General features: G+C 41.1%; 1 protein-coding gene across 1 annotated transcript in view; it reads left to right on the top strand.

Annotated features, from left to right (window-relative positions):
- The window catches only part of Lrrc7 (leucine rich repeat containing 7), a 680,756-nt gene that overhangs the window by 658,726 nt on the left and 9,022 nt on the right, over positions 1–13,008 (top strand). The window contains exon 27 of the mRNA XM_055614269.1: positions 8,028–8,102. Coding sequence (XP_055470244.1) covers positions 8,028–8,102 — 75 coding nt within the window. The remainder of the gene's footprint in view (positions 1–8,027; positions 8,103–13,008) is intronic.

The raw sequence follows: 13,008 nt of genomic DNA on the forward strand, positions 1-13,008 counted from the left end.
CACCAGCTCCTCTGAACTGCTGCCCCAGAGCAAGTTGCCAATCTGTCCTGGGCAACAGGCCTCCCTAAAGAGAAGGGTACAACATATTTTTTTTAAAGGGAGATTGCAGCGTGAGGGTAGTTTTCTAAGAAAGAGTCCCTCAGGAGTTTCCAGCAGCTTCTACAGGGGAGGCCACCTGTTTAGGAAAGAGGCAGGATAGATTCCTACCACGGCATTATCAATGAGATTCTTGAACCTTTCAAGCTGAGTACCCTTGAGTATGAGAGCCCAACATGCTTCTGTCTGCAGAGTCAGTGAGGTAACTGCTTTCCACCCCAGTGTCTGGGTGTTCCCAGCACTGTAGACCTGTCTGGACTCTGACCTGTCCACCTTTTAATTCTTCTGTTATATCTTCAAACCAGAGCCCCAACCCAAGAAGAAATAGCTGCTCACTAAACCAACGTTGTGTTCTCTTGTGCTTAAAAGAAGTAGTTTGTTTAGCTGAGTTCTCATAGGAAGGAGCAGACTTCTTGGGGTGAATAACCTGGAAATTTTCTTAAAGTCAAGTATGAACTTCAGTGAGACCTGAACATGAGCTGAATGAACACCAAACACATTGGGGCTTTGCTCCAACTCATTCTAAAGCTCTCAGGGAGGCAGCAAAATGTCTTAGTGGTCAAAGGTGCTTGCCTCTGATGGCCTGAGTTTAGTCCCTAGAACTCACACAGTAGGAGAAAACCATCTCTAACATGTTTTCCTCTGACTTCCATATACATTATACATGTTGTGGTACATTCACATCCACAGTCATGAACACTAAATAAATTAATAAATGTAAAAAATAAAGATCTTGGGGACAGCACCTTTAGCCATTTTTCTTTCTTTTCTTTTTTGTTGTTGTTGTTGTTTTATTTTGTTTTGTTTTATTTTGTTTTTCAAGAAAGGATTTCTCTATATAACCTTGGCTGTCCACGACTCTCTTTGTAGACCATTCTGGCCTTGAACTCACAGAGATCTGCCTTGCCTCTGCTTCCCAAGTGCTGGGATTAAAGGCATGCACCACCATGCCCGGCTCAATTCAACATAAAGTTCTAGAAATATACTCAAAAGCTAACCAATAAAGCCATTTTTTATTTTAAAATTATTAATGAGGCTCAGAGGCAAGCACCTTTACTCACAAAGACATCTTGCTGGCTTCCTGAGAGCTTTTGATGAGTTGGGGCAAAGCCACAAACTGTGTGTTTGATAGTCCCTCTGCTCACTAATAGTTTTGAAATAAAAATAAAACTATTATATGTAAATTGTGTATATATAATTTGAAGATGAATCCAGAGAGTAAGCCAACAGTAAAGACAAAGTAACAAATTATATAGGTGCATACAGTCATCTTTACAATATAATGCACATGCATGTACATACTCTTAGTGGCTAATATAAAGAAAGATGAGCCAAGCCTAGTGATACATGCCCTTAATCCCAGCACTTGGGAGGTGAGCAGACAAATCTCTATGAGTTCAAGGCCATCCTGGTCTACAAACTGAGTCCAGGATAGCTAAGGCTACACAGAGAAATGCTGCCTCAAAAAACAAACAACCAAAATGTGTCCTCTACTTGAAATCTCTAAACCCATCATCATAGGCTAGGTTCTTATCATTTCATTACTGAGGACAGCGATAAGCAACTAAATAGTGGGGTGGATAAAACAATTTATACCTAATTTTTAATTTGCTTCTTTGCTTATGGACATTCTCTAATTGACTCAGAATGACTAATTTAGTCTATTTACCAGATTTGGTGTATTCATTAACTTTCTTGGTCCTAAAATACCCTGGCCAAGCAACTCAAGGAAGGAATGGCTTATATTTGACTTAAAATTCCATAGGGCTATAATCCAGCACAGCAGGGCAATGGGAAGCCAGCTGGTCAAGTGGCCAGGTCAGGAAACAAAGCCCACCCCATCCACCTTCTCCAGCAAGGCTCCACCTTTAAGTCCTAAAGGTCCACAGCCTTCCCAAACAGAGCCACTATCTGGGGACCAGTGTTACAGCACATAAGCATCTGGGAAACATTTCTCACTCAAACCATTACAGTTGGAAAATGGCCCCTCATGGCAGAAAAGACCCACAAATCTGTGTAAATAACACTGCCTTAGCTAGTTGGTTTTGGCTCCCTGAAGGTGTGTATCTCTGAATCAGAAGTGAATGCAATCAGTGGGACCAAGAGAACCAAAAATCAATTTTCCTAGATCTTCTAGGATCTGTTGGGTGTGACCTGGACCAGTTGGTTATCAGGGCCAGAGCAGGTACCTGACATGATGGTGTCCTTAAACAAATTCTCAATCCCAGATGTGTAAAGCACAGAGCTCTTCTTTTCTTTGATCTATACCTTTTACAAAACTGCATGCAGTAACTGAATTTCATATAACACAGCATGTGAAACTGGAGATGTGATTCAGTTGGTAGAACACTTGCATAGCATGCATGTCCTGTACTCTATCTCCAATACTACCTACATCTGGTACACACCTGGAATCAGAGGTGAGAGAATCAGAAGTTCAAGGTTCTCCTTAGCTGCATAGTAGCTATGAATCCAGCTGTGGATACGGCAGACCCTAACACCTAACAAAAAAACATTCAAATAATATAGAAATATAGAGTTTAAAGGGGCTTTTAGTCGTATAATATAGGATAAACATACTAAGATCTATACTCCTAAAGAAGCTAAACAAGTAAGACCCTAGGGAAGATGCTTAATCCTCATTCAGAAGGACTAATGCAATAGACATCAGAAGCAGGAGAAGAGAGGGAACAAGACAGGAGCCTACCACAGAGGGCCTCTGAAAGACTACTGATCGAGATATCAAAGGAGATCCTGAGACTTATAGTTAAACTTTGGGCAGAATGCATAGAATTTTATGAAACAAAGGGGAGATAGAAAAACTGACCAACAGAGCCAAAACGCCTGGGTCCTGGGGGCCCTGAGAGACTGATATCCCCAACCAAAGACCATGCATGGAGATGACCTAAAAACCCTGCTCAGATGTAGCCCAAGGACTCAGTCCACAAATGGGGTCTCTAGGAAGGGGAACAGGGGCTGTCTTTGACATGAATTTAGTGGCAGGCTCTCTGATCACCTCCCCCTGGGGTTTACAGCCATGCCAAGCCACAGAGGAAGACAATGCAACCAGTCCTGATGAGACCTGATAGGCTAGGGTCAACTAGAAGGGGAGGAGGACTTCTCCTATCAGTGAACTAGGGGAGGGGCCCGGGAGAGAAGAAGGAGGGAGGGTAGGATTGGGAGGAGATGAGGGAGGGGGCCACAGCTGGGATATAAAGTGAACAAATTGTAATAAATAATAATAATTAAAATAAAAAAGATTTTTAAAGGTAAAAGAGAAAATTGCATTGTACATCTCTGTTTTAGAGCCTCTTTATCCACAAGCACCAGGGATTCTCAGCCTCAGTGTGTGGGGACACTTGTCTCTAGACATTTTGACCTTTTGATTTCAGCATCACTTCTAAGAAACCTCTCTAGAATGGCCTCACTACACAGCAATGCATGAGCTATTAAACAAAACAATATTAAAACCACAAAAATTTTTATATAGCTTGATTTTTATATAGCTTATGAGAAACATTTTCTCACCACCAAAAATTTAACTTAAGTGAAAAAAAGTTTAAATTTGTCACTTTCTGGTTCATGATTTTGAAATGATGCATAGTGTCCAAAAATAGCACAGTGACAGGACTTTGAGGGAGCCTGCAGGGGTGGTAGCTGAAGCCTACATGCCACCACTATTTTAGGAAGAGCTTGGAGAAGAATCCATGGTCTAGTTTTTAAAAGTTACCTTTCCAGCTGTGAGGGGCCCAAAAAATAGTGCAATAGAAGTTGCCCCCTCTAACCCCACCCCCTAGAAACTCAGAAATCTGGACCAGACAATAAAGAGATGACTTTTTTTTTTCAAGAATATACCAAAGAAACTGTTTTCAGCTCAAAAAAATCACCAAAAAACAGACAGCACTGAAAATATCCCTTTGCCCCTCTCAGGTGATTATCTATGAGACAACAATGGCATTTCTGGAGCAATTGCTAAAATTAAAAATATAATCATCCAGCAGCCAAAACCAAGAGCAGTTTTAGCTCTTTCATTCCAATTCCCCAAAGGACAACAGTCTACAGAATGTTCTATCAGTCAGTCTGTCATTTCTAAAAGCAGCCTGATAGGAAATGAAATAAAGTGTGTGTTTTGGAGGGGTCTTAAGTCAGAAGACCTTCATTTTTGCACTAAAAGGGTTTTAGAATGACAAAGGAAAATGGAGCAAAACAACTTGAAAAACCAAATGGTGTTTGTCTCTTCCAGAGTAGGACAATGGTCAACTGCAAATTTTAACTTGGATCTCTGTCACAAATTTCTAGGTCTCTAAAGTAATTCTCCTTTTTTGACAATTTTTATAATAGCTGCTTCTCTCATTGCTGACACCACGTCTGAAAAGGCAACTTCCAGAAGGACTGATTCTAGCTCAGTTTGAGGGCCCCATCTAGTGTCTGTGACTAGATGCTCCCACTAGACCACATATAAAGGGTGTGACAGTGGAAGCGTAAGGTTTATGGTCACATTGCATCTTCAGGCATGAAGCAATAAGAGATGAACTCTGGCACTCAGCTAGCTTCATTCTTTCTTCTTGCTTTATTTAGTCTGGAACTGACCCCTGCTTATGAAACGGTGCTACCCACATTTAGAGTCTGTCTTCCTCAGTTAAACCTGTCTGGAAACATCCTCACAGACAGGCTCAGGGCTATGTCTCTTAGATGACTCTCAGTCCAGTCAGATTTATAGCAAACATTATTCATTACAGCCTTTTATGGTTATTACATCTGTTTGTTTCTGTGTTGTGTGTGTCTACACCCTACATAAGAGTACGTGCTCATGTGGAGTTGGTTCTCTCCTTTCTATGTGAGTCTAGGGTTCACACTCAGGCTCTTAGGCTTGGCAGCAGACACCTTTATCTGCGGAGCCATCTCACTGGCCCCATCACTATTCTTTAGGCTTCACTGTTTGGGGATGAAGCTTGGGCATGGCAGGGAAACACTATACTCAACTTCTGGTCACTTCCATCCTGCTCTTTCATTTTTCCCCACTCCCTCCATATTGACTTCCTTTCCTCTTAGTTTCTAATGGCCATGGAACTCTTTTCTTGCCTCACATAAATTCTTCTGATACTAAGGCAGCAGATTATTCAAAGCCTAAGGCCTGACATGAAGCAATTTTAGAAAGTTCACCATTATATAACGTCACTGGTATCTTTATCCTCAGTGTGTCCACTCCAGTTCTCACAGAGGTTATGCTGTACAGGGACCCAACTTTGCTTCTAGAAGCCTCAACATAAGTAAATCATGTTACCTGCTATATGAAAGAAATTATCACTTAACACTTCTCTGGAGGGAAGACGGTATCCTCTGAAACACTGTTGTCCAGTTCTGTTTCTTATTTCAAGGGTCATTTCCCTGTTTGAATTTTCATATTTACAGAAATCCATAAAACATTACATTCTAAAATATTTGGTGTGTTCTGAATTGTAACATATGTAATTTTTGCTTGAGCTGTGGCCTTCCTAGAAACCATTTTCCAAGGAGTGACTAGAGGTAACACTCTGGAGAATTTTAAAAAACATATTTCATGCATTGAGGTTGCAGGTCCCTTAAGGATAGTTCTATTTTTGTGTCCACGTTGACAATAGCTGGGACTATTGTCACAGTCACTCACAATCATCATTAAAAAAAAAAATCATATAAAGTTCTGATCTCTAAGTGCTGGCCTTGCAGACTTCACTTGGTGAGTCCTTAGATTTTATTCAGAGATGTTGAGGCTAGATAACTACAAGAGGTCAGATCGTAACACTGAGAAATCTCAACTTACCACTTTGCAAAAGTACGTATGGGGAAAAATGCTTTCATAAGCCTTTTCATTGTAGATGCTTCTTAAAGGCTCACGTAATTTATAACCAGACAAATTTTAATACAAGACATAAATATAAGGGCTGGAAAGATGGATTAGTGATTAAGACAACATACTTCTCTTGCAGAGGACCCAAGTTCAGTTCCTAGCATCCAATTCAGGTGGCTCAAAATCACTTATAACTCTAGGACCAGGAAGATCTGATGCTCCTGGCCTCTGAGAGCACTTGAACTCATGTGCACTTACCACAGGCAGAATATATATATATACGTCTCTCTCTCTCTCTCTCAAAAATATGTGGCAACAGGTCATGTCAGAATATGAGCACTCCTAAATCCTCCCAGCAGATGGCTTCCTGTTGTCCCAGAAACTTAGAAGATACTTTTTTTTACTAGAAAGAATGTTATTCATCTAAATTTTTATTATAAAAAGTCTGATTATTCCCCACCAAATTCTGTCACCAATGTCTAAATATTCTTCCAAGTCTCAGAAGAGAGTGAGTTGTTGAAAGACACGACCATCTCCAATTGCTCCCACTGTCTTTGAGACTCAGATTGGGTCACACTTAGTTGGAGTCTTTTCCCAAAGCAGGATCTATGCATTACACAAACAGTGGAGCACTGAGGCACTGGACCCTGAAATAGCACACAAATAACAAGGCTGGGATCCCAAGACACCCTCACTTCTCTCTCTTTTCTCCAGTGTGACCATATTCTGGGAATACAACAGAAAGAGCAAGAAGGAGGCTACAGAAATAGAAGTATCTTAGTTTATGAAATTTATTGACTGGAAATAAGTAACAAAGTCTTAGGGAAAAAAAAAAAACAATAACAGTTCTAGAAAGCTCAGGCCACTACAAAAATCACTTTCAAAGCAAATCCACAGTGATCAAATGCTGCAGCCATGATGCTGTTACTGAAAGTAAGCATGCCACAGATGTCACCTTCCTGTTCTCCAAGTAGCTGGGCTCTGCATTTCAGGGCCTCCAGTACTGTGGCTGTGACTGAGTAATTCAGCCCCCTGTGGTTTGACTTTATACAAACCTTATTAAGCTGTCTTCCTGGTGAGCTGAAGAGGGGTAATCAGGCTCAGTAACTGGGACACAGTTAAGAGCTGAAGCTCTACCTCAGCAGCCAAATACACAGAGGCTTGTTTGGGACAGTACTGTCATTCTGCCTGTCACAGCACTGAAGGGAAGAAGGAGGCTTCCAGAGGGAGCTAACTGCAATCAGTAGCAGTGCCCTGGGTGAATGTGCATGTAGTCTACCAGACCAAGGAGGAAATGACTGCAGGTCTGTGTTTGTCATCACAATACAGGTGTCCCCAGTGATCAGAGAAGTCGCCTCACCCACCTGTCTTGATTTTCCCTTAGTTCCCTTTTACACCCAATTTTCCCATTTACAAATAAATTTAGCGACGCTGTTTTATTGTTGTTTTTTGGTTTCTCTGTTTGTATAAGTCGGTTTGGTTAGTTTTTCATTTGTTTGTCATTTTGCTTGCTTACTATAGAGACATGGTCTCACACGGTAGCCCAGGCTGGCCCAGAACTCCTCGTGTAGCCCTACTTCCATTAAATTCACATCAATCCAGCCAGATAGCAGATCTCTGAGTCAAGGCCAGCCTGGTCTACAGAGTGAGGTCCAGGACATCCAAGGCTACACAGAGAATCCCTGTCTTAAAAAAAAGAAAAAAGTTTTGTTTTGTTTTGTTTTGTTTTGTTTTGTTTTGTTTTGTTTTGTTTTGTTTTGTTTTAAGTTCACATCAGTCCTCCTGCTTCAGCCTCCTGAGTACTAGGATTACGGCCTGCACCATAATTTATACAAAAAGACATTTCTATTGATGCCTGTAAGGTTGGTATATAAACTGCAATTGTAATTTATTAGGAGAGAGTAATTTTTATATTACATGTGGCTTTTCTTGACTTGACTGTAGAGCAGTGTTCTACTTTAAATACTATAACCATTATAAAGCTTAACTGTAAATTGTGATTTTTAAAAGATGTTTTCACTGTTTTCTGTATGAATGAAAATGTGATTAAGTGCACCTACTTGTTGGTGACATGCTCCTAACCTTTGTCACTTCTGACTTATAGGGTATCTTTGTTACTAGGGTTCAGCCTGATGGACCAGCATCCAACCTACTACAGCCCGGTGATAAGATCCTTCAGGTGAGACAAACAAAAGTTGACATGCCAATGTCAGGTTGAAGCAAGTACACGTGGTGCTGGGGGGGGGGGGGTAGAGTACTTGAACTAGTCATTGACTGGCTCTTGATATGTTTATTACTTCTCACTGTACATTAAAGTCCCATCTGCTTTCAGCCTGTTTCCTGACTGTCAGCCAGGGCCATGCCATTTTGTAAAGCCCTCCATCTTAGTTGAACAACAATTCCTGAAACTAAAGTAATTTGGTTTCTGTAATAAAAGCAGCTTATTCTAGATTCTTGTCCTCCCTACCTCCATACCTGATTCTGCATACAGGCCCCAGGTTAACAAACTCTCCCACCTGCCCCACAGCTGCCAGGAATCAGAGACAACTTGACCACCGGCATGTACTATGGACATCCCATAAATCACTGTCTATAAAAACTCTTCCTTCTTCTAAAATGTGTAAGAAGGGTCCCTCGTCTACATATGGGCCTGATCTCTCCTCAGGGCCCTGCCATGCTGCTGTCTGTGGCCTTACTGGCTTTTCTAGCAAATGTCTTACCCAGGGTCTACCATTCACTGACATGGCCCCAGAACACGGCACTGTAGGTTCTTGTTGGGTTGGATGAAATCACATGGTGACACAGGAATCTACACATGTGAACACATGAACCATGAGGCATAAACTAAAACAAAACATAATTGCCTCTGATGGGCATCTGTGTTACTTTACATGAGGAAGAAGTGTGAGTCGTGTCATAAGTGAACTTGTTTCTTTGAAGGCTGTAACAAACGGTTGTGTCTATCTGCTGTCCTGTCCAGAATACAAGTCACACTTTTTAAATGTCAGGTAGAGAAAGGCTTCCTCAAACTTAAAGCTGTACATATGATCAGAAAATAGCCACAGCATTAAACTGTTAAACACGCTTGGGTTAACCATATCCATTTGATTCTTTTTTTTCCTTCTCCCCAAATTTAACTCCCCATATAAGAGGTTTTTAATTATTTCCTACAGTACATGGAAACCCCTTAAGGAGTTCCAGTGTACTCAAAGTTTAATGATTTGGCAGAAGCCCCCCAGTATATAAATGATAGAACGACCTGCAATTGCTAGTGCTGGCCTCAGGTACTCTGAGAAGACTGGGCATGTGAGGAAAAAAATCAGCAGCAGCTCTGTAGTAACAGTCAGAGTGATGCAGGGACCTTCAGCTCTGAGAGGCCATTGGCCTTCTATATACAGAACATTCACAGAAAGTCTCAGAAAAATGAAGCTCAATATAACCCAATATGGAGAGAAAGAGAGAAGGGAGGAAGAACAAGATTGCTGTAGTAATTTATCCTCCCAAATTTTTAAAATTTATTTATTTATTCATTTTACATCCTGATTGCAGCTCCCTCTAATCTCTTCTCCCAGTCCTGCTCCCACCATTTTTCCCCATTTCCCCCACCTTTCTCCTCAGAAAATGGGAGCCCCACCACCTCATACTAACCTACCTCAGCACATCAAGTCACATTAAGAACTAATCTTCTGTTGATGCCAGACAAGGCAGCCCAGATAAGAGAAAGTATCCACCAGCAAGGAAGAGAGTCCATGTCAGAGATAGTCCTCACTCCACTTCCTAGGGGTCCCACATGAGGACCAAGCTGTCCATAAGCTACAGAGGTAGAGGGCCTAGGTCCAGTCCATGCATGTTCTTTGGTTGGTGTTTCAGTCTCTGTGAGCCCCATGGGACTAAGTTAGTTGACTTTGTTGGTCTTCAAAGTGGAGTTCTTGTTCCCTCTGGGTCCTTCTAGCCCAACTCTTCTACAAGGCTCCCCAAGCTCTGCCTAATGTTTGGCTGTGGATCTTAGCATCTGTTTCCATCCACTGCTGGGTGGAGCCTCTCAGAGCACAGCTTTGCTAGGCGCCTGTCTGCAAGCATGGCAGAGTATCATTAATAGTGTCAGGGGCTGGCTCTCTCCCATAGGGTGGGTCTCAGGTTGGGCCAGTTATTGGTTGGCCATTCTTTCAATATCTGCCCCATCTTTATCTCTGCACAGGGTAAATTTGGGGTTGAAGGTTTTGTGGGTAGATTGGTGTCCCCCCTCCCTCCACTGGAAGTCCTAAATGGATAAAGAAAGTGGTTCATTTATACAATAGAATAGTACTCAGCTATTAAAAAAAAAGGAAGTCATGAAATTTGCAGGCAAATGGATAGAACTAGAAAAGATCATCCTGAGTAAGGTAACCTAGACCCAGAAAGACACGTGTGGTATGTACTCACTTATAAGTGTATATTAGCCATAAAGTACAGAATAACCATGCTTCAATCCATAGATCCAAAGAAGCTAAGAAACAAGGAGGGCCCAAGGGAGGATGCTTGAATCCCACTCACAAGAGGAAATAGAGTAGCTATTGGAAGTGGATGAAGTGAGAGAACTGGGTGGAAGAAGAAATAGGGAGAGGAAGGAGGATGGGGATCATATGTGAGGAGAGCAAGGGTAGGAAAGAGAAGGGAAACCAAGGTGGGGCATCTGTGGGACAAGCTGGAGACCTGCAACAGGTTAGGCTCCTGGGAGGATGTGGAGGTTACTCTAGCTGAGACTCCTAGTAGCGGAGGACATGAAGACTGAAGTGGCCACCTCCTAGTCAGGCAGGACTTCAGTGAGCCACTCACAAATGTTTAAACTATCTAGCAAGATCATTGTCAGCTACTCAGGTTTCTGAAAATGGTAGATGCCTGAAAAGATCATGGGTTTCTTTGAGCTGTAGCAATGTCACCATAGCTCTGGCTAGATAAACAGTCTCCACAAGGCAGAGTATTCAGCAGAAGGCCTTTGAGTTGGGACAAGAACAAAACAGACATAAAATAGTTGAGATTTCTCTGTACCACTTCATTGGGAAAATTCTGGTCTTTGAAGGTCTAACTAGTATGTTGACTTTAAGCAGTTTGCATCATATTTACTGAGCTTGAATTTGCTAAACATAAACTATAATATAATTTATATTAATATCTAAGGTCCCTGCCAGATCAAAAATTTAATTAGATAATTTTTTGAGTTGTAAAAGACAGCCAAGAATTCACTAACAGTACTTTCCAACACTTGGTTTGCAAGCTCTCTCTCTCTCTTCCTCTTTCTCTTTCTCTTTCTCTTTCTCTGTCTCTGTCTCTGTCTCTGTCTCTGTCTCTGTGTGTGTCCTCCCTCCCTTCTCCCTCCTTCCCTGTCCTCACTCTCTTACTTGTTCTCATCCCCTCACTGAACTTCAAAGGACTTAAGAATTTGAAAAGAATGTAGGGGCTGGAGAGATGGCTCCAAAGGTGCTGATTTCAATTCCCAGTCAACCACTTGGTCGTTCACAACTATCTATAGTGAGATCTGGTGCTCTCTTCTGACATGCAGGCATACATGCAGGCAGAACACGGTGTACATAATAAATTAAAATCTTAAAATAAAAAAAAGAAAGAATGTAGCCAATTAATTTCAGATCTCTGGCTTAGTAGAATGGCAAGGTAGGTAAATTCACATCTAGCTTCAGACAAGGGAAAAGGCTCCCCTCCACCCATGCCACGTCAGAAAAGGGACCTGTCTTCTGCTCATATTCAGAAAAGAAAGCACCACCTCTGCAGGTAGAAATAAAATGCTCACGCCTCCTGGTAGGATGAGCAGGTGTTCTTTCCTGTGAAATTCTGGCAAGGTTGCAAGTGGGGCAGGAGGGTGTGGCTTTCAAATCCTGAGATTTACACATTGGCTGCCAAATATACAGGATGATACCCCAAGAGGTAGGAAGGAATTATAAGTCACTGAGTAAAAACCAAGAACATAGCTCCAATCTCTTCTCTCCACAAATGACATGAGGGATGTGACACTTCATTTTCACTTTAAAACTTATTTCAGATGGGAAGAGATGGGAGACTAGAGAGAGGGTAGAAACAGAAGGAGACTGGGTAGGGGAATGAACATGTTGAAAATTTGAAGAAGAAACAAAATTGTTATCTATATGTACGTATTCGTCTGTGTGTCATATCAAAGGGAGATTTTGTTATTTGAGTTAAATAGATAAAGAGAAATGTTTTCAAGCAAAAATCAAGAAATTATTTAAAATAAACTATACCAGCTGTAAAAATTGTTAACATTTCTGTTGCTATTACCTTCAATTTTCTGTAATAACATAAAAACACTAATTTCATAGTCAACTGTCAGGAAAAGAAGGAAAACACATAGACCTTAATAAAAAAAATTGTTGTATCTTTAGTTTCACTTGTAGTAGTTAAAAATCAAAAGTGGTCAATAACATTCTCTAGAAAAAAATTAGACAAATTCTTTGGTAGTTGCCAGCATTATAACTGAGAAAATAAGCTATATTCTTGATTTATTCTTACACTTTTGAATCATTAAAAATGCTGGGAAGTGGTTTGTTATCAATCACAAAATCAGTATTTCACTTCGTCACTTGGACAAATATATTACAAAGCTTAATGACAATGAAAATCCTGAGAAATCTAAATAAAAGGAAGATTTGACAACAAAGAGCAAAGGACACACAAGAAATCAAAGAGATGTCACTCCCCACCTCCCAAGACAGAATATTTCAGATCTGATATCTTTCCTTTTCTGTGACTCTATTTTATATGTGTGTGTATATGAGTGTGTAACGTGTATGTGTATAACCAATGTGTATGTATGTAACATGTATATGTGTAATTTATATGTGTAATGTATGTTTGTAACATATTGTGTAACTCATGTGTATGTGTGAAACATGTGTGTATACATGTTGGCCATAAATAAAGTGTCAAGGAGCAACATCAAACATCTTCGTATACCACCCTCCCCCCTAATTTTTGAGATGAAACCTCCCATGGAACTCTAAGTGCACAACTGGCTGGACTGAATAAGCCCCAGGGAGCCCCAGGGAGCCCCAGGGAGCCCCAGGGAGCCCCAGGGA

The sequence above is a fragment of the Psammomys obesus genome, unplaced genomic scaffold (genome assembly GCF_907164565.1).
Source record: "Psammomys obesus unplaced genomic scaffold, mPsaObe1.curated_primary_1811, whole genome shotgun sequence".
Taxonomy (NCBI): Eukaryota; Metazoa; Chordata; class Mammalia; order Rodentia; family Muridae; genus Psammomys; species Psammomys obesus.